This window comes from Cariama cristata, unplaced genomic scaffold (assembly GCF_000690535.1).
Source record: "Cariama cristata isolate BGI_N322 unplaced genomic scaffold, ASM69053v1 scaffold30129, whole genome shotgun sequence".
Classification (NCBI taxonomy): domain Eukaryota; kingdom Metazoa; phylum Chordata; class Aves; order Cariamiformes; family Cariamidae; genus Cariama; species Cariama cristata.
In genome coordinates, this window is record NW_009635752.1 from 28,005 (window position 1) to 50,720 (window position 22,716).

A 22,716-nucleotide genomic window follows, 5' to 3' on the forward strand; every position below is an offset into this window, starting at 1 on the left:
AAAAATAAAACTGAGTGGAAAGGTGCTTTGAGAAGATCTAGTGCATTTCTGAGGACAGGGCACAGGGGGAAAAGGGAAGGAGAAGGAGTGTTTTAAAACTTATAACAAAAACCCAACAAGTTTCCCTATGTCTTGCACCCAGGAGAGAATTCCGTAACTTGAGAGCTGCTGGAGAAGAACTACTGGAGATCCAGTACAAAATCCAGAGCAAAACAATTCAAAATGCATTTTTTGAGGGGGAAAAAACCCCAAACCAACCAACCCACATTACTAATGTGCTGCTACATACCAAGTTACACTTCATTCAGTACCCGGCAGAGCCAGGCTGCCTTCAGCAGAATCTTTATTGCAAGGAAAAACGTTAGCAGACAAATCGGTGCTTCTATCAATTGAGCAACCTAGAAGTGAAGTAATAGAAAAATATCTTACTGCCTGCTGACAATTCAGTCCGACGTTTCCCTTTTCACCCCGCACTACTTTCATCAGGCAATGCAGGGTGCGGCCTTTCCGATGCAGGCCTGAGCAGTGGTGTTCGATCTCCCCTCGGCAGCTCAGGATGATTTCTGGGCTCAGTGAGAAGTCTTCCATTAGCATGCGCCGGTAATCCAACATTTCACCCTGGCACTCACTGCTCACCTGTCGACCTGAGCCAAGAGAAGATGATGTGATTTAGTATTAATGCTTATCAGAGCCCTTCTTGACCTATGTTACCATCATGTTGGAGGAATAGGGATGATGTCCACACTCTGGACAACACCAGAGCGCAACAAATGGGCTAGAGTGGACGTGCTGGGGATTAAATCACTTGTTACAGTAGCTCCTGTCATTTAATTGAACCTGTAAAATATAGCCAGTCTATGGATTCATAATAAGTTTTTTTTTAAAAAGGATTCGTGAAAGATCAGGAGAATCTTATTTTGGATTTCACATTACAGGAGCTGCTTTTGAAGAACAGCTGAAAAAGCTCAGTGGATCTGCAGTTCTGTAGCACAGGTCAGCTTTTCCCCATATGCTTAAGGGCTCATTTTTCCACTGTAGAAATGGAAGTCACCTCTGGAAATTTACCAACTCGATATGTAATTGGGGGAGAAATTTGTCTGGACAGCAGGTTAAACATTTTCTCTGAGCAAAAGGTTTTCTAGAGCAACAGTACATACTTGCTCAGGAAGCTAAAAAACAGAATAGAAGATGTTACCAAGAGTATATATGAAGTGTCCAACAAACCACCATAGCTGCACAGAAATCTAGCTTTAATAAATGCTTAGATCTGCTACAGGCTTTCCTACAGTCCCCATGCAGACAGTTTGTTCTGTTTTTTTTTTTTTTAAATCAAAAGGAACATGTTGCCTCTTTTGCTATACCCTCCCCCTAGCCCCCATCACAACCTACTCCTACGTGTACAACGCCCCACGCAACAGAGGTCCTATACCCCCACAGGGGCTTCCAGGCGTTATCATATAGACACAGAGGTATGTGGAATAATTAGTGTTCCTCCTGGGCTATGCTTCATACCTGAGCCACACACTGCAGAACCTGTTCCACCGTGAAAGTGGAAGTTAATAACTGAGGAGCAGTTTTCTGTATGTAATTCAGGAAAGCACTTGCCCTACTGCGGGAGAAGGGAAAAAACCCAAAACAAAACTCACAACTTTTCCACAAATAGGACACATCATTTCCACATCAATCAGACGCAATGAGTTATCCAAACTCAAACGCACAGATTGCTTATGGTGTTACAGCAGCCTTTCCCTCCCATGCCAGAGGCATTCCAGCATGCAGCCTTGTTGCTGAATCAGAAACCACTCAGCTGCATGCCAAGGGGAAAAACAAACAATTCCCCAGCACAGGTGCGGAGGATATAACATGTCATTTTACATGTTACAGCAATTTCACAGAGAACCTTTAGCATCATCCTGCCGCACAGGGCCTTCTAATGCCTTTGGGACAGGCACTGGTGTTAGGACATCTCCAGCTTACGCTAACTTAAATGAACAAAAAGAATATTCTCACACTTACCTTCCTTCTATATAGGAAAAACTGGAGTTAGAGAAATTAAGGCATTTATCCAAACTACTGAACTGCAAGGAAAGAACATTACTTACAAGAGGCAAAGGACTGAGTATCCCTGGCTTTCCCTGAGTGATGATAAACAGGTTCTCTATTCTGTGTTTTAACCTAGTAGCATATTTAATGCTTACTACATAAAGGGGGAAAAAAGCGGCTTGAATTCACAGCGAATAGAAAGATTTGCAATGATGCATCATCCGTCCAAGTGGGATTTGCTATTTTGCATTTTAAACTTCTTGTCTACACAATAGGAGTCAACATCAGAGGTTAACTCAGCTATTCTGATCTACAAAACAGCAATGATGAAAGCGTTATGATGAGGTAACTTGCCTCTAAACTGAAGTCTGGAAAAGGTTACTTGGAGAAGGGAACTGTAAATACAAGTTGAAGCCAAAGGTCCAAGAGAAACTTTTAAAATCAAGGTCCCAGAAAGCCACACATCTCTTGATTGAACTCCACTTACCTCTGTGCACAGCAGACTCTAAGCACATCAACAGATAGGAAAGCCTGGCTTCCCGAGACCGGGGAAGGTTCTCCACATTACAGCGGTACTTCTTCAGATCACTTTTACAGGACTTTGCCAGCGAGTAACTGACTTTGTAGTCTTGGGCTATCAGCTTCTGGCGGGTTGTTAGCGCATCACGACACTGCAGGAGACACATTGGGATGGCTGAAAGAGTTTCCACGCACTGACTGGCTGCTGTTAAGTTTTCAAGTTGTGTTTCAAAAGACCACTGATGCTTTAGAATTCATGCGTTTAAGCTGGATTGCAGTTAAATTTCATTCGTCTCACAGAAACCACTCAGTTAACAATGCACACTGAGGTCAACAGATCAAGGGTTTTAAAGGCAGCGGCTCTCTGCAAAGCACTTCTTAAAACTGCATATTCATCCAGCTTTTTGTGAAGAGCTATGGCTGAAAGCATGACTCATTCTCAGTAACGAGGATCAGTTGCTGACATTTATCCCAGCTGTGGTACACGCTCACCCTATGTCCTCAAGAAACAACTTTTTCCATTCGCATTTACAAAATATTGTGTTCTTTGGATTTGTTCTGCAAAGTGCTGAACAGATGACAGCAGATAAAGCAGTCTAACCATAGGAATTTCTAGCCATTTTTCACAACTGGTGAGGCTCACGAGGATGCACTGTCACCAAACTCGAACTCAGCAGCTGCAAGAACAACCCTCTAAACTTCATCCAAAAAAGGGCCTGTAAAAACACTGCTACGCTTCGCAGATTTTGGTTTAAATGATATGAAAATTAAATCCGAGGGAGGCAGATAATTCAGAATAGCTCAGGCAAATTTGTCCATTCTTGGCTTACTTGAAAGGAAGGAAAACCGTGCACCTGTAGGGCAGCAAGAACAGGGAGCAATCTTGGCACAAGGAACAGAGAAGTCCTATAACTCTCTCCCTTTCCTTATCTCAGGTTTTTGACTTTTCTCCCCCTCCTCCCCATACCTACTCCAGGACCTGGAAAGCCCTACTCCAAGATATTCCCACTCCCTCCTTCATGCTTCCGTCTCTGTGCCGTGACTGGAACCTTGGGACTGGACAGACTTAAAGCTCTGGACACAGGGAGATACAGGCTCGCAGATACTTCATCCCCCAAAAGAGAGGAAGGTCAGGTACAGGCAGGGAGCCCAGCCTGGTGAGCAGTTTTGGATTACAGAAAGCAAGCCACCCACCAGGCAGCTATCGTTGGCTACATGTGAATGCAGCAGGTGATGCCAGCAGCAAGAAGGGACTTTTTACTGGGTAACAGCTTCTACAAAACTAGTGACTTTGCAGATGGTCCAACCTTGGCAGCTATAAGAGTGAGAACTAGATTTTGTGTTCCTCCTGCTCTGCAAACTGCACCCTCGGAGCATCCACCTCTCTCTCTCCCGAGTCATCTGCTACAGCTTTGTCTAAACTCTCAACATCTTACATTCATAATCTTAGAGAGCTGATCATGGAAAAGACCCCTCAAAAACCACCACTGTCCCTGTACAATCAAAAAACAAGTTAAACTCAAATGAACTGCTATTTTTGCAATGCGCTTGTATAAAATGAAGCTTTGTTTCAAGCCCTTGGGGATCACTCTCTCAGTTTTGAATTTGTTAATTGGGTCCAAGCTATCAGATAGCGCACTTAAAGCAAAGGAAATAAGTCTGATCCCTCCAGGCCTCTGAATCAGGCTCCTTCAGTGGAGCTTCCCTGAGGAGGACTTTACAGATATCAACCTTCATTTCCTTTCAGATAGGTGATATAATTCCATATAATCCCAAACACTATGATGCTGCTTCCAAAATCACTGAAGGCGTTGCTGCCTCCCCAAAATACCTACACCAACACAAACTCTTTTCAGGATTGGCTTTCCAGAACAACTTTGTTGTCATCGTTGTTGCTGTTGAAAACCACTTCTTCAGGAAAAAAACATAAGGAAAACTTCAGTAACTGAACTGTGCATCCTTCCCACAGAATTTGCTGCTTCACAGTCAGACCTCGTAGCCTTGAAAACAAAAGCGAAATGCACACAGCTTCCTGTGCCGAGGCATTTGGGCATTTTGTTTCCGATTTGTACGTTATGACAGCATTTATCCAAGGCTTACCCCAGCACGGTGCAACTTCTTCTTTAAACACTCAATCACAGTGCTACCACTTGAGCTCCACGTCTGCCTTCCCAAATTACCCATCCAAAAGCTTTGATTTATTTAAATCCTTAACTTTAAAGGCTGTAACTTGAGTACAATTCAAGCCATCAGCACGTAGCTGGAAACACAAACATATCGAAGTAAAAGCATCTGCCAAAGCAGTCAGTTATCCAGCCACGTAGATGACGGATTTTCCTCAACACCGGAAAAGAATAATGCAGCCTGGACTGATGAATGATCTGATGATTTCTGCATTAAGGATTTGTGTCACTAAGACGGATACCTACCTTTTCACTCATTGATTCTTCAAACTTGTGATTAAAGAGGCACTTGTAGACTCGGCCTTCCCCAGCCTGAGTCTGTAAACAGAACAGTAATATTTACCATTAAAGATAAGACTTGTAATACTCAACAAGCAGGCTAAGCTATACCTAAAGAGATTTATTTTTTAAACTAGAAATATATTAGAGTCAATATTTCAAATGACAGCGATAGCTTCTATACTACAAAAACATTTCAAATTTTATCGCATTAAAATAAATAAAAAAATCTGATCGTGTTCGTCACTTTTAGTGAGAAGACACTCAGCTGACACAAGGTAATTCAGACTGAACAATGCAGCTTTCCAGCTCACTGCTCCAGGGATAATGAGTGCTGCAAGTAGTTAGGCCAGGCTTACCTTGTGCAACAGTGTAGTGTGGCAGAAGGGAACGGTCACTTATCTTTGCGGCCTCCTCCCCGTTTGAGTCGTTCCATTCCCTGTCACACCAGCTCTGATGCCCATTAAACCATTTATGCCAATTCAGTTCATTAACCCACTGGAAATAACGCTTGTTTGTTGGGTGAGTGAATTTAATACCAGATTTATTGGAAAGTGACAGCTACAAAGTGGTTGTTTTCAGTATTGTAAGATCTCTCTCAGGCTCCACTCTGCCATTCCAGTCCTTCTTCCAACGGGGTTTTGGCTTTTTTTTAATGGATTATTGTAGAAGTGAAGGCAAGAGGAAACTACTCACGTTTTCACAAAATCGTTCTCTATCATCTCGGCATGCAAAGTAGAGATGCCGGTCCAAGTGGAAGTCATCCGAAGAGAGTTCAGCTACACGAAGAATTGCTTTCTTACACTGATCAGAAACCTGCATATGAGGATCAGTCTCCTCTGCCTCTTTTACCAGACCTTTTTCCAGGCATGCCACCACCTCTCCTTGTGAGTGGGCATCCTATATGAGAAAAACAAGACAACATCTGTAACCAGCACTTACATAATCAAGTGATCTGCGATTCTGGATAAGCACCACATAAATTAAGCAACAAACAAACTGTCTACCTATAGCCTTCCAAAAGTTCAGCTTAAACTGCATTTACATTCAGAAGAGGCAACAGTTAAAATCTGTACTATACACATGCTTTACACATCACCACCCTGCTGATGGTCACCATGAAATCCCCCACTCCAATGCTCTGGGTTTGTTTTAATGGGACTTAATGAGATTATCACTACTTAGTCACACTGCTCAGAGCAGTTTACCAAAACGGCCAAATTATCTTTAATCTGACATAGCTCTCTTCGCACCATGGCAACACCATCGAATTAAGAACATACTCGGAGAAGAGAAAAATCACAGTTCCTCCATGCTGAGACTAAGCCTTCAGTTTGGGTGGTGATTATTAGTGATGCTAAAAAGGCCACAAAGGAGCTTTGACCAATGTAGGATTCTCAAGGCTAATTCCTCCATTAAGAGAATAAAAAAAAAAATTCAAAACATTCAAGAGTAGATGAAGTCTCAGACAAAGCAGTTCTGGCCCAATACTGTATGCCAGACAAAGCAGTTCTGGCCCAATACTGTATGCCACATCCACTGTCCTGTAAGCTTGAAGACAACTTTGGACTACAACCAGCGACTGCCAATAAATGTAGAGAGCCTGAGTTTTGTATCAAAGTCCAGAAGACGCAGGGCAAAGCTGATCAAAGCTCCATTTAGTTTCCTACAACCTTTTTACGTGTTCAGAAAGGGAACCCTATGCCCTTTACACCTCTGCAGAAGGTCTGAGTCCTCTAATAAACAAGAACTCCTCTGGAATAGATCTCTCAAGGCTTCTGCATGTTGTTCCTGCGAAGACCACCTTAGTTTAATGCTGCTCTGCTGTGAGAGGATATCGCTACTAAACTTATACCAGACTATCCGGAGTATACAACAAAGTATGTGTATTTGCACACATCTGAATAGCTCAACCCGGTATTTGTAGTAACCGTGTAGGAGCTATCCCTTCAGCTTGCTCTGTCAACTAGATTCATCCACTGCTGTTGCAGCAGCATGAGTTAAGAGAGCAGTCTCCACAAAACACAACCGTGACTTTTCAAAGCCATGCAACTCTTCCAAATCTTTTTGTTCTGATCTGTCTCCTCAGGCAGCCAGCCTTTGATTCCTATTTTAACTCTGCCACACTTGGAGCACAAGCAGAACTTACCAATTACAAAGTTGTAAACACAATCCAGAAGGATAATTAGTTTAAAAGGGGTAAAAGTAGCTTTGCCCTTTTAAAAAGGAAAAAAAAAACCTCCCCGAAAACCCCCACACCCCAAAACTCCTTATTTTGGTTTGCTCTTTTCTATGAGTGGGAACTGAACAACTCCACATGCTGGCCAGATACCAGCATGTCTGAAGAAATATAATTATACATCAACAGTCCCTTTAGGACTGAACCCAAAAGGGATCCGAGGAAGACTAGTTAGCAGTATGTTCACCACATTACTTAAAATTGCCATTTATCTTTACCACCACACCAAACACAAACACTGTTCTGCAAATCCTTGCGGTCAGTCGTAAGTAGTAATTACAACCGAGGAGCTGCCAAGTGTAAATGATTGAAAACAACCATTTTAAGCTCCTCTGGCAGTTTTTTTGCTTCAACCTAGGTGAGGTTGTAGCTGGGAGGCAAGGCAGACAAAGATCACTCTCACTCACCTGCAGCCTCCCTTCGCAAGCCAGCAAGGAGGGCACAGGGCAAGTTTTTCCTGCTAGGAAAATCAGAAGTTTCCTGGTTTCTTGCAATTTGGGTCTAGACTCCTGGTCAGAGTCATACTACATATGAACGTAAACCTATTTTTAATAGTCTAGCGAAAGCAGATTTCCATATGCTGGATGCTGAATGTTTACTGTTGTATTTCAGGGACACAACATGAAATGAGTAATTTATTGCGTTACTTCACAAATACAATTTTTACGTTTGCGTAGATCATCCTGTAGTGCTGGCTACTCTGCTGTCCTGTATTAGAGCAATTTTAAAACATGTCAGGCTTAACAGAAATAGAAACACACACAAGACAACACAGCTGGCTCCTGAAAGATGCAGTCCTGTTCTTTCCTCCTACCTCCAAGGATCTACCTGTCTTCCTGTGGTGACACTAGTGTTTCTATGCTCACCTGACACTGTTCGGGAGATTTACTGACTTAATCTGGGTTTTCAGGCAGATCAGGTCCCTGAGTGCTAATGCTGACTTGTTAAACCAGCTTAAGGAGGTCCTAATTTTTTATTTCTTCAAAACTGCATGAAGGCAGCTATGCTACTGGTCAAACAGAGTATAGATGGGACTTGACAAATGTGGTTTATAGAAACATCACTTCAAGCTTTAATTATAGGCTAACACCTACTGTATTTAAGATTGTACAATCTCTTATTGCAGACTGGAGGGGAAAACAAACACGTACGGCCGCACTCAATCATCTTTTTCTAAAGCAGCTGGCAATCAGAAAGTTTGACAGGCTCATCCTAAGGATGGCAGGACAGCTTTGACACACATTTGCAGTACCTGCATCACTTTGTGGCTCTACACCACACAGAGCTGCCTGTTCCCATCTGCACTCCGTGTGCCACCGGTCCTGTGGGGCCAGCTCAGCCTTGGAGGCACCAAAGGCAAGGGTCGACATTCCACGGCGTGAGCTCTTCCGGTCCTGCTCCGGCACCGCCTGCCTGGTGTATGAACGCCTGCTGCGGCTCTGCCGTGGAATGAATCTCAGCAAAGCTTTTCCTCTACCCAGTACCCTGTTGTTGAAAAACCTCCACCTTAGAGTTGAAGATCTCTAAGTTCACTCCACAAGTCAGGACTCCCCAAAATTACTGCAGGGGCTGACAGAGTCTAGGCCTCATTTCTCCTGTGCAACATACTGAAATATAAGAGATCAAATCTAGAGACCCACACACGTTTCTTGGAATTGTTGCCTCACCAGCGCTATCAATCTTAAACAGAGAATTTTAACTGAAAGTTGCAAAGATATGTTAAACTAGATAATTATCTAGCCTTGAAACTCTGCATAGTTTTATGAAAAGATACATTTAGATCAGCAAAGGATACAAGTAGCTTTCCAATACTGTCCAATGGCACTTTAAGCAGCAGAGAAACAAAACTAAGTTCTAAATGCACCCAAGCAAACTTCCTTCTTTAAAAAGACTTTATTCTGTCTGAAATCTGTCCTGCCTCGAGTTCATGACTGTTCTAGCTCCAAACTTGCAGAGAGAAGCTAGAAAAGTGACCAGAAAAGAGTCAAGAGTAGAAAAGAGCAGCAGACAGGAAGGTAAAACATAACCTGTCTTACCAGTAGGGCACCTTCCACCGAACGGCCCTGCTGACTTTGCTGGAGCCAGAGCAGTCAGGCTATGGGAAAACCACCCAGTAGATCTATCGTGAGTTCCAGTTCCGCACTCCACTTGGCTAACCCAGACACTGGGGTTATGGGGATAGCTCTTAGATTAGCTAATTCCCGGTACTTCGGTACACTGCTATAATACTACACTAAGTAAACAAAGATTGCACTGAATGTTAGCACCTCTTTCCATTTAGACTCATTTCCCCTGTGTCCAGTACTTCTATGAAACTAAGGAAGGACTGAGAGCAACTGAACTCGAAGCACTGAGGGGTGGGGAAAAAAGCAAGAAAGCAATGGTCTCCTAATGGGTCTTTTTTTAGGAATCTGAAAAGTACTATTATCTGGTAAAGTACTACAACAGGTGTGTAATTGGCACTTATGTAGCCTTCATTATGGCAAATGATCAACTCCAGTTTAGACGTCATGACAAACTATACACTACCTACCAGTTTGATACCATCCTAGACATTGCTGGGATCAAGAAAGTAGCTCATTCTGATAAGTAGCCCAAGAAGAAAAGCTCCACTGCAACTACCAATTTCAATTTCAAATTCGATCCCTATTGCACAAAGACAAAGAAAGCTTTAAATACCGGGAGACCAAATTTGCTATAAAGCGCAACAGTCAACTGGAAAGGTGACTTAGACTACTATTAAATATTTCTCCATCAACCAAGGAAGGAAAAAAAAAGAACCAACCAAAAAAACCCCAAACAAATAAAAAACCACAACAAAAAACCAACTCCACAACATAGGCATATTACAAAACTTAATACTTTCAAATGACACATCTACAGCCTTTCTGCTACATACAGCAAAATGAAGTCTACAGTCAGATTGAAACTTCTAAGCTGAACTTTATTGCTCTCACAGAGCAGAAAACCCACAAAAAACATGGAGAAGCAGGCACAGAAAACACCACATCAGAAGCAACAAACCCAGCAGGAACAGAATTCAATTAGGAAGTAGAAAGCAAGCGAAAACAAAAAAAACGAAGCATAGAAAAGAAAAACAGTTAGGGGCTTCAAGAGGCAGTGTAATTCCAGAACATCCACTAAAGTGCCTTTTACAGTTAAAAATGCCAGTTTAAGCCAGTTACTATGATGAAGCTATTATATTACAATCTCCGAGACCACTAACGCCACGTCAGGTGGCTATCAGGGCTTATTTCCATTAAAAAAAAAAAAGAAGAGAGAGAGAGATATGAATCTCTTCCCCCATCTTCCTCCTCAGATGACCAGGTCCTATTTGTTAAATTCACAGTTACGTTCAGTGACACAACAGGGGAATGACTGTTTCTCTACAGGCAACTCTCAGAAGCTACAGCGTGGAAATAAAACCTGAACCAGCATCTGATGGGAGTAAATTAGATTTCTCCAAAGCAGAAAAAGGATAAGACAGAACATCAACAAAAGAAATGCTTGCATAGCCATTTATAGCTGTTTCCATAGCAGTATAAAATACTTCAATTGCCCTAAGCGCCAAGGATGACAGCATACAAAAGACGTCATATGACAGGCTGTGACATTTTCACAAACCAAGGCAAAATACTCTGGGTTGGGTACCAAGGAAGTGAAGAATACGCATAATGCCCATAAAAGTTTGATTAGCGACCCACTCTGCTACCCCACAGACACTCAGTGACCCAAAGTTTGCATTCGTTTCTCTCTCCCAGATGCCTTGTGACCTTAGCCACCCTCGCCATCCTCATCCTTCACCGATCTTAAATTCTGCAACCAACACGGTGGGTTACGCACAGTTACACACACAAGTCTACCAGCATGGGCTTCACTTGTGCTATATAAGATTTGGCTTATGCTCACAAAATCCACTCTATTGTACCCTTCAGTGCTACCACAAGTATTTTAATTTAATTTGGTCAGGCCACAGGTAGTATGCAGACTTGACACCTAGACTCCCGTATTACACTTCTGATTATTATACTGATTGTTAAAAGCAGTTTCTCATTTCATGAGGTCCTTCAGCCCAGGATTAAAAGAGAGCCTTTACTTTATGGAGAAAGCAAGTTATTCAGCTGTTACCAGTCTGAATCCGTGGTGCCTGCAAGTTCCTCCCACTTCTATGGTTGCTTTTCTCCTTGAAAGTGAGTCTTTATTTTTGGGCTTTCTGTTGTTCAGTTAAGTCTTCTGGAATATACTAGCACTTTAATTTAACACACTATGGATGTTGACTGCTTACAGTGAACATCTCAAAAATCTAGGACAATTTTTTTTTTTAACCAAAAAAAGGATATGTTTTTTGTTATACACCTCCTCATTAATAGCTAATTTAAGAGACTTAATCTTGAAAGCATAAGAGCTGTAATTTAAAAAGCACTGTGAAAAGTTGAAAGGCTAATTTTAACTTTATCCCTAAACATAAAAACTTACTATAAAAGAAGCCACTCGTTCCTGCAGCACTACATAATTGCTGCTTGCGTTAGCTATGCTGAAGTAGACAGGGAAAGACAATGCCTTGAAAATAACCTCACATCTAATCACCACAAACTGTTCTTTGCATTAACCTCTGCTTAAGTCTCATATAGCAAAAGAACGTTGACTTAGTAAAACCAGTACAGTAGTACTAAGTCTGTACTGTTAAAATGTGACACTAGGTACTATGTGCCCTTCAAACTTTTTTGGGTGGGCAGGGGAAAAGGGAAGTGAACAGGTAAAAGCTCTTGATCCAGTCTATCAACTATAGCCTGAGAAAGCAGAAAGGGTTATAGGCCACATCGCCTTGATAACCTTCCTGTGTCAAACAGACAACTACCTACCAGATCACCTGTGACGCTGGAAGGAAAGTCGTCTCTGAATAGCGGTCCCCCGTAGTGAAACAAATACATGTTTATTAAAAAAGAACTATACAGAATCAGGACATCACCCTTTTCAGACAGATGAGATGTGTCATGTATTTTCTCAGTTGCAAGTAAGACAGTAATACTATTGTGGAGTCTCCACCTAGGTTTCCTTAAGTGAATGACTTTTACAAGTCTATTGACAATCTACATGTTCTCAGGATACCTTTTCTCCAGGTCGAATGCTGCCACATTTCAGGAGATTGATGTCAGCCTTGCAGTCATCCATGAAGCCACAGATCAACCGATAATCACTGAAGATAATGGCTGTCATTTTAGTGATGTACTGATGGCACTGGTATTCAGTGATGTTGCCTCTATGATCCACCAAACATGACACCAAGAAGCCTTTACCTACTGGTTCATCTGCACACTCCTTGATCTGTTGAAAAAAAAAAAAGAATAAAAAATAAAAATACAGTGGTTGCAGCTACTGAATTTAACCTTTTTAAAAAAAAAAATCCTCAAAGAAACTTGCATCTGTAGCTTCAAAATCTGCTGGCAAAGAAACCCTCTAGGCTTTAATTTGATTTTTAGTAAGTGGGAATACTTGAAAATATTTCAGAAATGAGAAATACCTCATGTCTGCCAGTATCTGAAGAAAGCAAACACAGCAACCTTGAGGATTACAAACTCTATTTCTCAATAAGCATCTTTCATAATAATCACATTCAACCCCTACAATCAAGTGGATTTGTAGAAAAAAATGCTAGTTTGACAAACCTTTAGTTAGAAAACTGAGTATATTACATCACTAAATCATACTTGGACCCCCCATTAGCCACCTGACCTCATACAATACAACATTTCAGCTAGAAGTGAGATCGATTCAAAAGCCAACACAGTATTTACTGAACTGTTTATAACTTGCTGGAAGCTAAGAATTACTATAAAGAAAAATCCTCATCAAATTCATTTTTATCAAGCTCTTATAGAAACTGATTGTTGGTACTAAAACATTTTACTCGGTGATTTAAAAAAAATAAATCATGGCTAACAAAAGCTGAATCTGTGCAGGGACTGGAAAAGCAGTGTACATGAATAGACAGGTCCCCAATATAAATCACAACCCGCATTGCTCAAGGAAGCGGACAATAAGGCCAAAAATGTCACCTTTGGAAGTAAAAGATGCAGGCAATTTTGACAGCGTCTTTCCAAAGGAAGTGGAAAACATGGTTACTTATCAGTTAAGGATGCTTCCCGATGAATCTTGCAATAGCAGTGCAATGTCTTGCTCCCAGGAGTACCAGGTTACACAGGCTCTTTTTAACCCTGGGAAGTTTGTGTTGAAATACTTGCCCAGTTTTGGTGTCCCCTGTTCAGGAGTATGCTGAAAACTGCAGTCATAATGATGCAGAAAGCATGCTTGACAGTCAGACACTAAAGTTCAGTGGCAACAGTTTTTTAAGCAATAGATACATGGGTTGACTTGATTACATGAAAGATTTGTTTCTGTACAAATACTGAAGGGCTCATCAATCTAAAGGGAGATCCATGGCAATCAATAATCCAGGCAGGTTCAGATACCAAGCAAGGGCGGCGCTAAGGGAACAGGCAGGGAACCATTTCATCAGTTCTCAAACACCAAGTCGGAATCTTTATACTGGAAATTTTAAAAAAATAGAGATCCATCTCTAGAAAGATATATTCTAATTCAAACAAGAATTAACTCAGGGCATCCTGTGACAGACTCATATAGGTCAGACTAGACGAATAAAACAGATCTCTCTGCCTCAGCTTATGAGGTCATTACTTTCTATATAACAAATAAAACATGCAACATTTTAAACACCATTATTTGAAGGCAGATGTAGGCTGGTAGAACATTTTGTATTTAATCTATATAGCTATTAGGAAAACATAGTTACTAAGGTCAACATAATTGTTCTAGATAAGGCATAAAATACATTTTGAAGTGAAAACACATATGATTCATTGCAGGCTGAAAGGGAGGGAGTTGAGCAAGCTCTCTTGGAGAAAGCTGCATCTTCGGTTTGGCCTCATTTCAGCTCAAGTACCACCAGCCAAACCAGCACACAACGGCAACATGCTGTTTTTGGAAGAGCCCAGCTTTGGAAACAGCCCCAGAGCTCCATGGCTTAGCCAGTGAACTGCCTAAAATACCAAGCGATCACATTATTGCCTGGCCACTTCTGAAGCAACCACCATTATCTGGTAGCCAAGTATAATTCTAGCTTAAAACTATTGTCAAAACTTACAAAAAATCACAACAGTTGAGAAAAAAAGTTGAAATTGAAATCTGTATTTAGCTGATAAAATTAAAGGGCACGTTTCAGAACACACTCAGTTGGGGCAGTCACCAATTCCCATATGACTTTTACTAGAAATTACTCTTCTAGTTGTATTTCGTTCTTAATAAAACGCAATACTTCAAATCAGAGCTCAGTCACCCAGCGAGAAAACACCTATCTGCTAGCGGGAATTAAAGAAAAATATTAATATGCTAACACTATATGTTAGCAGTATATGCCCACTATATATCTTAAAGACTGTTGTTGTAATACCTTTAAAAAATTAGTGGAATGGTTTATGCACCTGCCTCAGTATTAAATATCAAAAGATCAAACACATGACACTATTGTTCTTTATCCAACTTTTTTTTTAACTAAAAACCACTCACCAAATGGCAAAGTATCAGCATTTCACGTCATCATTCACCACAATTATAAGAGGAACAGCTAAAATTCTATATCCTCTTCCTACTCTTTTAGACATCATATCCCAGATTTAGAAGGCATTGTTTACAGCAATGCCAGACTGTCACTGTACAAAAGTAATAATTAAACAGACTGTTAAAAGAGCATTTTCAAGAATGTCTTGGTTGTAAAAATTCTGCAGCAGCCATATGACATAAACCAGAAAAATATAACCTTTCCTATGACTGCAAAAAAGTGGAATTCAACAGACTTGGCAGTGTTTGTTTTGGGAGCTACCAAATTCCAAGCACAACACCACCCTTTGATGCAAGCTGTTTTCCTTCCACTGTTTAATCTTCTAGCCTTCTTCTATTAACTATTTTCTTGATCTCTTCTTATATTAAATGATGGTTTCCCACTAATGCTAGTCTTACTGCAAGCTGATGCTGACAAGGGGAAGCAGAACCCTAGCAGGATATGAAGAAAATGCAATCGATTACCCCTCAACTACACAACTAATTCCCAAACTTTTCGAGTCAGGTTGCTGTTGACACCCTCAATTTCTCAGATCTTTGTGTATTCCTCTGAAATGAAAACTTTGTAAAGAATGGGGAACCACACAGGTGACTCCATCAAAACATGAGGACTTGGGTAACCACTCCTCTTAAACCTGCTCTGAGCACTGACACACTCCTCATATCTAAGCAAGTCTGCACCTCTGAAAGCTAGACCTATGGAAAATAAACTGCCAACACAAACTGGGGTTGGAGAGACAATCTGCTATTCATGCAACTGATTCTCTTTCAGGAAAACCTACTTAAAACACCACAAAGGAGCTATCATCTAGAACAAACTGAATTTTTTTTGGAAAAAAAAAAAAGGCAAGTTTATGGGTATGTGAAGTTATTCTGGTGGACAAGCAAATGATGTTTTTCAGAACACTCTTTAATGACTGAATTAAGTCGGCCAAAGCTCACACGGCTGTGGACAGCCTTGGTTCCACTGCTTCCCTGAAGTCTAGCTGAAAACTACCCCAACCAGAGGGAAAAGACCTCAGCTCAGACAGCTCCTGGATGGTTGAGCGCACAGCCTCAAGAGCCCCAGCACTAGCAGGAGGAAAGAAATGATTAATCAAGTAATCTTTGAAGCTGGGCTGAGGTGTGTTGAAGCTTGAGATACAGAGGAATAACTCCTAGCACAATCTAAAAGGAAGAAGTTCTGAACAGAGAGTCCTTGCAGTAATTAAACTTTGAGCTTCGTCGAAAAAAAAAAAAGTTGATTCATCATTTGACGTCTATGTGCTTATCCTTTCTGCTAGCAAGAATCCAAAACCAGTCTTATGCTAAATTCAGTGGAACCCCTGCTACACCAACACCGTTACAATTGTCAAACACTTGATAAAGAGGGGACAAATCCAATCCACAACAGATTTCTGACAAAGAGTCAGGTAAGAGCTGATGGGTTGTTAGTTTATCATTTCTTTCCCCTGCCCCTTTGCCCGGCACCACTACGGCAACGGGCTTTTTCGGCAAGGAGATCAAATTAATTATGCCTGCTAATCTGGCATGCAAGACTAGAGCTTCCTCAAACCCCAAACAATATTTGCACACTAATTCACTATCACAAAGAAATGAAAAAAGCCTTAGTGCCACAAGAGCAGCCATGCCTTGCTTCTGCTTACCTCTGCAATAGTGGACTTGCAGACTTCTCTGGCCACAGATTCAAACTTCGGATCTGTAGTCAGGTTCAGCTTGTAGTTCCACAAGAGCTATGGAAAGAGCATTTGTAGAAAGGGGGTTTAAGAGCTTCTCACGGAGAACGACAAATATTTTGCCTCAGAAAAGAATGAAACATCATTTATTCCCAATCTCTATCATCATCCTTCTACAGTGCAACAAGCAATGTAAAGTCTCCTTGACAACAACTTTGTCCCTTCATTTCTGCAATAATTTTCTCATACTGAACAAATTCAGGCAGTTAGAAGTCTCTCCATAAGGTCACGAGCCAACTCATTAAAAGGAAATACATCTAATGAAGACAATTTTATAATTGAAAGGATAAAACAATGAAAGCTGTAACTTGCTACCTGCTGCACATTTAGCAACGTTTTTAGCACACCACACCTTTCTGCGCCAGGGCTTGTCACCCTGATGCAAATGATCTAACAAAGATGAAGTCCTCAATATGAGCAGATTTCATACTGAAAGCCTACTAAAAACCTAGCAAAAAAAAGGTAGGAGACAATGCAGATGGTTCCTTCTGTGAGGGGCTGCGACCAGACAACTTTTTGAACGCAGATATATTTCAAACCTTTAAGAGGTTCTCTCTCGCTAAGCACAATGATATATTAGAGGTTAGACTAAAAAGCCTCGGTAAAGATGACTGTTCTTCTAGGAGCCAGAGATTAGCTCACGTAGGAGCCTCGATGTGTTGGGTCATTATACAAGAATCAATCTTGGGTAAGTCACACTCTGTGGATATATACACATCCCAGATGTCCTCCTGAGGCACCATAAAGTAAAAATACAGGGGAAGACAGCAAAACCTCAGCAAATTAATAGCTGAGATGTTGCCTGAGAGAAGTTCTATTACCTCATCTGTTTTTTTTCTAGGAACTTAAGTTGCATTTAAACATTTTTCATTAACTTAAAGATTAAATGGTTCTAAAAATTTGTTTTAAATACTCTGCCTTTGTGACAAAAAGATAAACAGTTTGGTCAAACTTTTACTCTGAAGTTTCAGTTGTACACAAAACAATCTAGGAAAACACAAAAACATGTTCGTACATAAGGCAAGCGGTTTTACGTCACCTCCAAGAGGGTGGAAGCACACATAGAGAACTAAAAATGGAATTAGCACAACTGCACTATCTTCCACACCTCATCTCATGGTTTTGGAGTTGTGAAAAGTTAAAAAAGGAGACGATGGGAAATGAGGGTATTTCAGAGGGAGCAAGCTGTAAATATATAGGCTTAATAGATAAAAGTAAATAAACAGGGAACCTGTCCTCGGAAAGAGTACTATAGACCTCTCCCAGCCAGGACGAGAACAAGAATGAGGTCCAACACCATAAGAATACATCTCTGCATTTGTAATCTCAAACTTTGGACAGTCTCCAAGTGAGACGTTCTCCAAAGGAACCTTCCCACAGACAGAAGGAAAGGTTAAACTTGCAGTTTTAGAAATCCTGATTTTAGTGCTGGGCAGTATTTTCCCAGGAGATGATGAGCAGTTGTACTACCAAACACTGCAAGGAGAGGCAAAGAAAACATCTGGACATGAGACATCTCTCTCTGTGGTCTAGTTTTTGATCACTCCCCTTCAATTTCTGCCTGGGAAAATGAGACTTTGCCCACATGTGAACGGCTTCTATAATCCACAGCAGCCCGACATCTGCCTTGTGGTAGAGATGTTGTCATTTAATCCGGCAGAAGAAGGTCCAACTTTGATTTCTAGAATTCTCAATTTCTTCTTCATTCGGGTAATTTCTGTCGGCACATTTAAACGTTGGGTAGATACATTTCAATTACTGGAGTTTTCCCTTTTTCAAAAAAGAGAGACTTAAACAGAAACATGATGTGTGCTTCATCTGATCCAACCCTGCACAACAGAGAATTACGGCGGCCAATGAAGTCAGGCAGTGCAGTGCTAGAGGTTAATTTACAAACACAGTTGGAAATTACTAGTTGTACAGCACGGCCAGGTTTCATTTCTGGAATATATCTTCCAATAAGACACCAAAATAGAGCTTCTCATGCACCCGAAACCAAGACCATCATTGAGGCATGCACTTGTCTGCGTTCAAGGCTAACCAAACAATTAAGGATCTTGACATGGTGTATTCTAACAGAATGTAAATGAGAGAAGCCAAAGGAAACCTAATATCAACCTTAGCTCTGATGATTATTATTTTTTTTTTGAGTCTCAGGATTTGAAGAGTCAGCTTGACAGCCTGAAAACTGGCTAACAGTTTGCTCACTGTTAAACAGTGCTGAGAGGAAATCTGTTCTAAAACCAGCCAAGTAGTTCAAACTGCCTCTAAATACCACACCCCCACAGTATTTTCCAAGCGAGTATAAGAATTTAGCAGCTGTGAAAGCAATACAGAAGGCTTCAACAGCTGAAATTAAGAGTTTAAATTCAGTACTACTCACATCTTTCCCAAAAGGAGCACATCATATTGCTCCCAGTAATTCACGGGAACCACCCCCCAACTATAAAATAGGAAAGACATCTGCTATCCTCCTCTGATACAGAAGTACAGTTTATAAAGCTCTTAAATAAATTCCACTCTGAAGTCTTACTGGAGACCACAGCAGCTATACTGGGTTAAAGAAGTCACCTTCTGTTCTTCCTCCATAAGCCAGTACAGAAACCCAAACGCGAACTCATCAATGCCTTTTGCGAACTACCAAACTCTGCAAAATACCTAAGGTTAATAAGGGATCTAAGGTGCAAATGCCATAGCTAGAGACTGAATAAAACAAAGCAATACTTACGTGATTGCAGTCTGAAGAGATTTCATTATCTGGCTGAAAGGAGAAAAAAAAAGGAGCGTCAGTTTACTACTGATGTGATGTATTTAACACACAGAAGAGTGTAAACTTCTAGAAACTAAGGTACTGTCAACTCGTTTTCATTGTAAGAAACAATTTGACATAAGCAATAGGAAATTTTAAAAGCTGCAGAAAAAGAGTGATGATATCTGAGTATCAAAAAAGTCGGAATAGCAGGTACTTTAGACACAATGTGGTCTTAACTCTACAGAACATAAATGGGACAAGAGTAACAGCATTCATGCAGACACTGCAAAAACATAATGAATGTGCTTGCGTTTGGCCCAATCGCCCCAACTAAGAAGGCAAAAAAGCATCTATGGGAAAACAAAAATGCGATAGGAGAGTTTTAAAGAAAAATAAGTATCATGCATACAACTGAGGGAGAAAGGGAGGACCCCATTCCCTCCCCGAGACTGAAGTGTTCGTATTCCCCATTTGAGAAGCGACGTCTTCTTTCAGCTGTACATGAGGGGGCCGGTTCAAAGCTGCCCTGAGATTTACGCCTTCAACCACAAGAAAGCAGTAACATCCAATATTCATACATCATTTCAAAATATTCACTATATTCTCGCAGGGACCTGCTTTGGAAAGAACTCCGGCTGCAAACCATCCTGTCTTCCTTCCAGCCTGAATAGCTCTCACACTGGAGAACTCCTTGGAAAAGAAGTTAATCATACAAATCCGTATCTCACCTCCATAGCAAAACAGCACAAACGCAGAATAAAATCACCTGGCCATCATACCCACAGAAAAATCACCCCTGACTCAAAGTCTCTGCTTCCACTGATACTTAAGATGCCAGACATGCTTTAAGAGCCACAGATGCTCAAAACCACTCAAAGCTTAAACATGTCGTTGACACTAACACGTTAGGCCTCAGATATTTGACATAAGAGAACTAACATTTCATCACTTTTGGAAGCAAGCAGCCTACATTCCAAAGAGTTTTTCAGTGTTTTTGCCACTGCACGACATATTACACCAACACTTGCCCACTGCCCATACAGAAAGCACGAACGTGAGTTTATGGGATAAAGAGAGCATGGGAAACGTTTCCAAGTTCTTAATTACAGCCATTATTAACTAAAGCACTTTCATTTTGTATAGCAGGAAGTGGCAGAAATTACCTCTCCACTTAGAACATAAAACACAAAACAGTACCTGAAGGATCACAGTAATTAATTGCAGTTTGGTCAGACTGACATCACCTAATATCATATCTTCCAAAGTAATCATAAATTTGAAAATTAGGATATCAACTCTTTTTAAAAGGCTAGCAGATGCCTGCTCGTTATCCTCAGACCACAGAACTGATTCTCACAACTGAAAACTAAGATGACATCCAAATTACCTTATTTTAAAGCAGCCTCTAAGACCAACACTATCGTGACTCACACGGTGGTTTTTCCTTAATTTGCTGCACCCATACTAATCATTCAGCAACAGACAGAGGTTTTAGACTAAGCCACTTTCAAAAGCTGAGAGTCAGAATGCCCTCCACTGAAGTTGCTGTCTCAGTCTTTTAGTCAAGGATAGTTTCTTTATAAAAATATATAGGCCAGCACTGCAATTCTCCTCTAGAGGACAGGACTTACTAACACATCTGCAACCAGAAGAATTTGTAAGGGCCACAGAGCACTCCCTCAAAACCCTTCTTAGTTGCTTCAGTGATTTTTGCATCCTCCGTCCTAGTAACCTTTGCTTCAGATCCACCAAAGATTAAAGCTCAGTTTTTCTGGAAAGATGAGCCCAGGAAGACAACAGACTGGTTCTCACCAAATTGGGAAGCTTAAACAAGCTTTTATTGAAATACACATTAAAATACCGCACATTGAAATACCAGCCTTCCCTGCACTCTGCAGCAAACCTCAACTCTGAGAAATCAAGCCTTACTCTTCTGAGTAATGGAAGTTAAATGGGATCTTAACTAAGCTTTAGTACTGCATACATTCACAGTTCAGTAATTAAATATGCAAAAGCATAAGATCTAGCGAACAATCCTTTAAATGTGGAACAAGATGACCACCTGCTAGCTAAAAGCTGTGATCCTTCTTCCCTCTTACCACTGCAAGCGTAGGAGAGGTGGGTTCAGTGGCAATGCTGACCTCCTCCTCTCAATTTAACTGAAGCAAAAGGAGAAAAATGATCTTTTTTATCTTGTGTCTGATAAACTGAAAGGCTGAGTTTGAGGAAGGGAAAGAAAAATCTCCCAGGCGCAACCCACACCAGTTCTGCCTTTCTAAGAAGACAGCCTGTGGCCCTCTATCTGCTTACATCCACCCAAGAAACCTTCCAAACAAGAGCAGTTTCAGAACAATATCCTTGTGTAGTAAGAGTTATGAAAAAAAAAATAGTAAGTTTCAAATTACCACTAAGAGAAGTCGAGGGGCAAGAAAAGCTGCATTGTGTCATTCCCACGTGGCGAGCTGGAGGAACACGGATGCTGAGACCCCTGGGGCAGGGGGAACGAGGAGAGCAGCCCAGATGGGCACCACGTGCTAGTCAAGGCATTTTAGGAGAGGAAGCTGACTCCACTTACATCTCCTAATTGAAGGATTAAAAACAGACTTTACAGAAAGTACGTGCACCTCTGGGCTCACAGCAGTTTTTGCTGTTTAGCAGCTTCAGTGGGAATATATTGCCTCCTTTTGCAGTTCTCTAAAACACTCTCCAAACTCTTTCACGCACTAACACTCACGTTCCAGAGTATGAACACCACTTCCTACCTCCCAGGAAAAGCAGAGTTTAGAACAAGTGCCAGCTACAAGAAAACCTGAACAGAAAAAGCATTTCCTTACATTCAATCACATACAAATCGTACCGCATTAGTATTGTGAACTCTACAGAGAAACACAAAGGTTTGTATGAAGTCATATCATCACCAGACTATGAGGTCACCAACACCGTTGTGTTTAAAAGTGCCTTTTCTCATCCGCCGGATCTCAACTCACCAAAACAAGCCACAACAGCCAATCCTTTCTAAACCTCCCTGCTTCAGCAGCCTTATAAAACTAGGTCAAAAGTACACAGCAAATGCGCAACCCACCACCGCTACCCAGGCTCAAGGCATTGGGTGTTTTAGCTTCAGAAACGGACCATCATCATGCTGGTTCCCAGCAATACTTACCTAGTCATAGCTCTATCATGAACCAGAGTCATCCATCACGCACCTAGTGAAGAGCACACTGCCTGGGGGGCAATCACTGTCCCCTCCATAGCTTGAGTCAGAGCCCCTTTCAGCTGTGTATACAAAACAGACTTGATTTGGGCTTATTTCATCACATCCTAAAAAAA

General features: G+C 41.2%; 1 protein-coding gene across 1 annotated transcript in view; it reads right to left on the minus strand.

The window, feature by feature from the left end:
• The window catches only part of GLG1 (golgi glycoprotein 1), a 54,055-nt gene that overhangs the window by 22,659 nt on the left and 8,680 nt on the right, over positions 1-22,716 (minus strand). Inside the window, exons 2-8 of the mRNA XM_009707667.1 lie at positions 19,363-19,395; positions 16,545-16,631; positions 12,373-12,588; positions 5,721-5,924; positions 4,992-5,063; positions 2,531-2,714; positions 430-644 (exon numbers count right to left, since the gene is read on the minus strand). Of these exons, the coding sequence (XP_009705969.1) occupies positions 430-644; positions 2,531-2,714; positions 4,992-5,063; positions 5,721-5,924; positions 12,373-12,588; positions 16,545-16,631; positions 19,363-19,395 (1,011 nt within the window). The remainder of the gene's footprint in view (positions 1-429; positions 645-2,530; positions 2,715-4,991; positions 5,064-5,720; positions 5,925-12,372; positions 12,589-16,544; positions 16,632-19,362; positions 19,396-22,716) is intronic.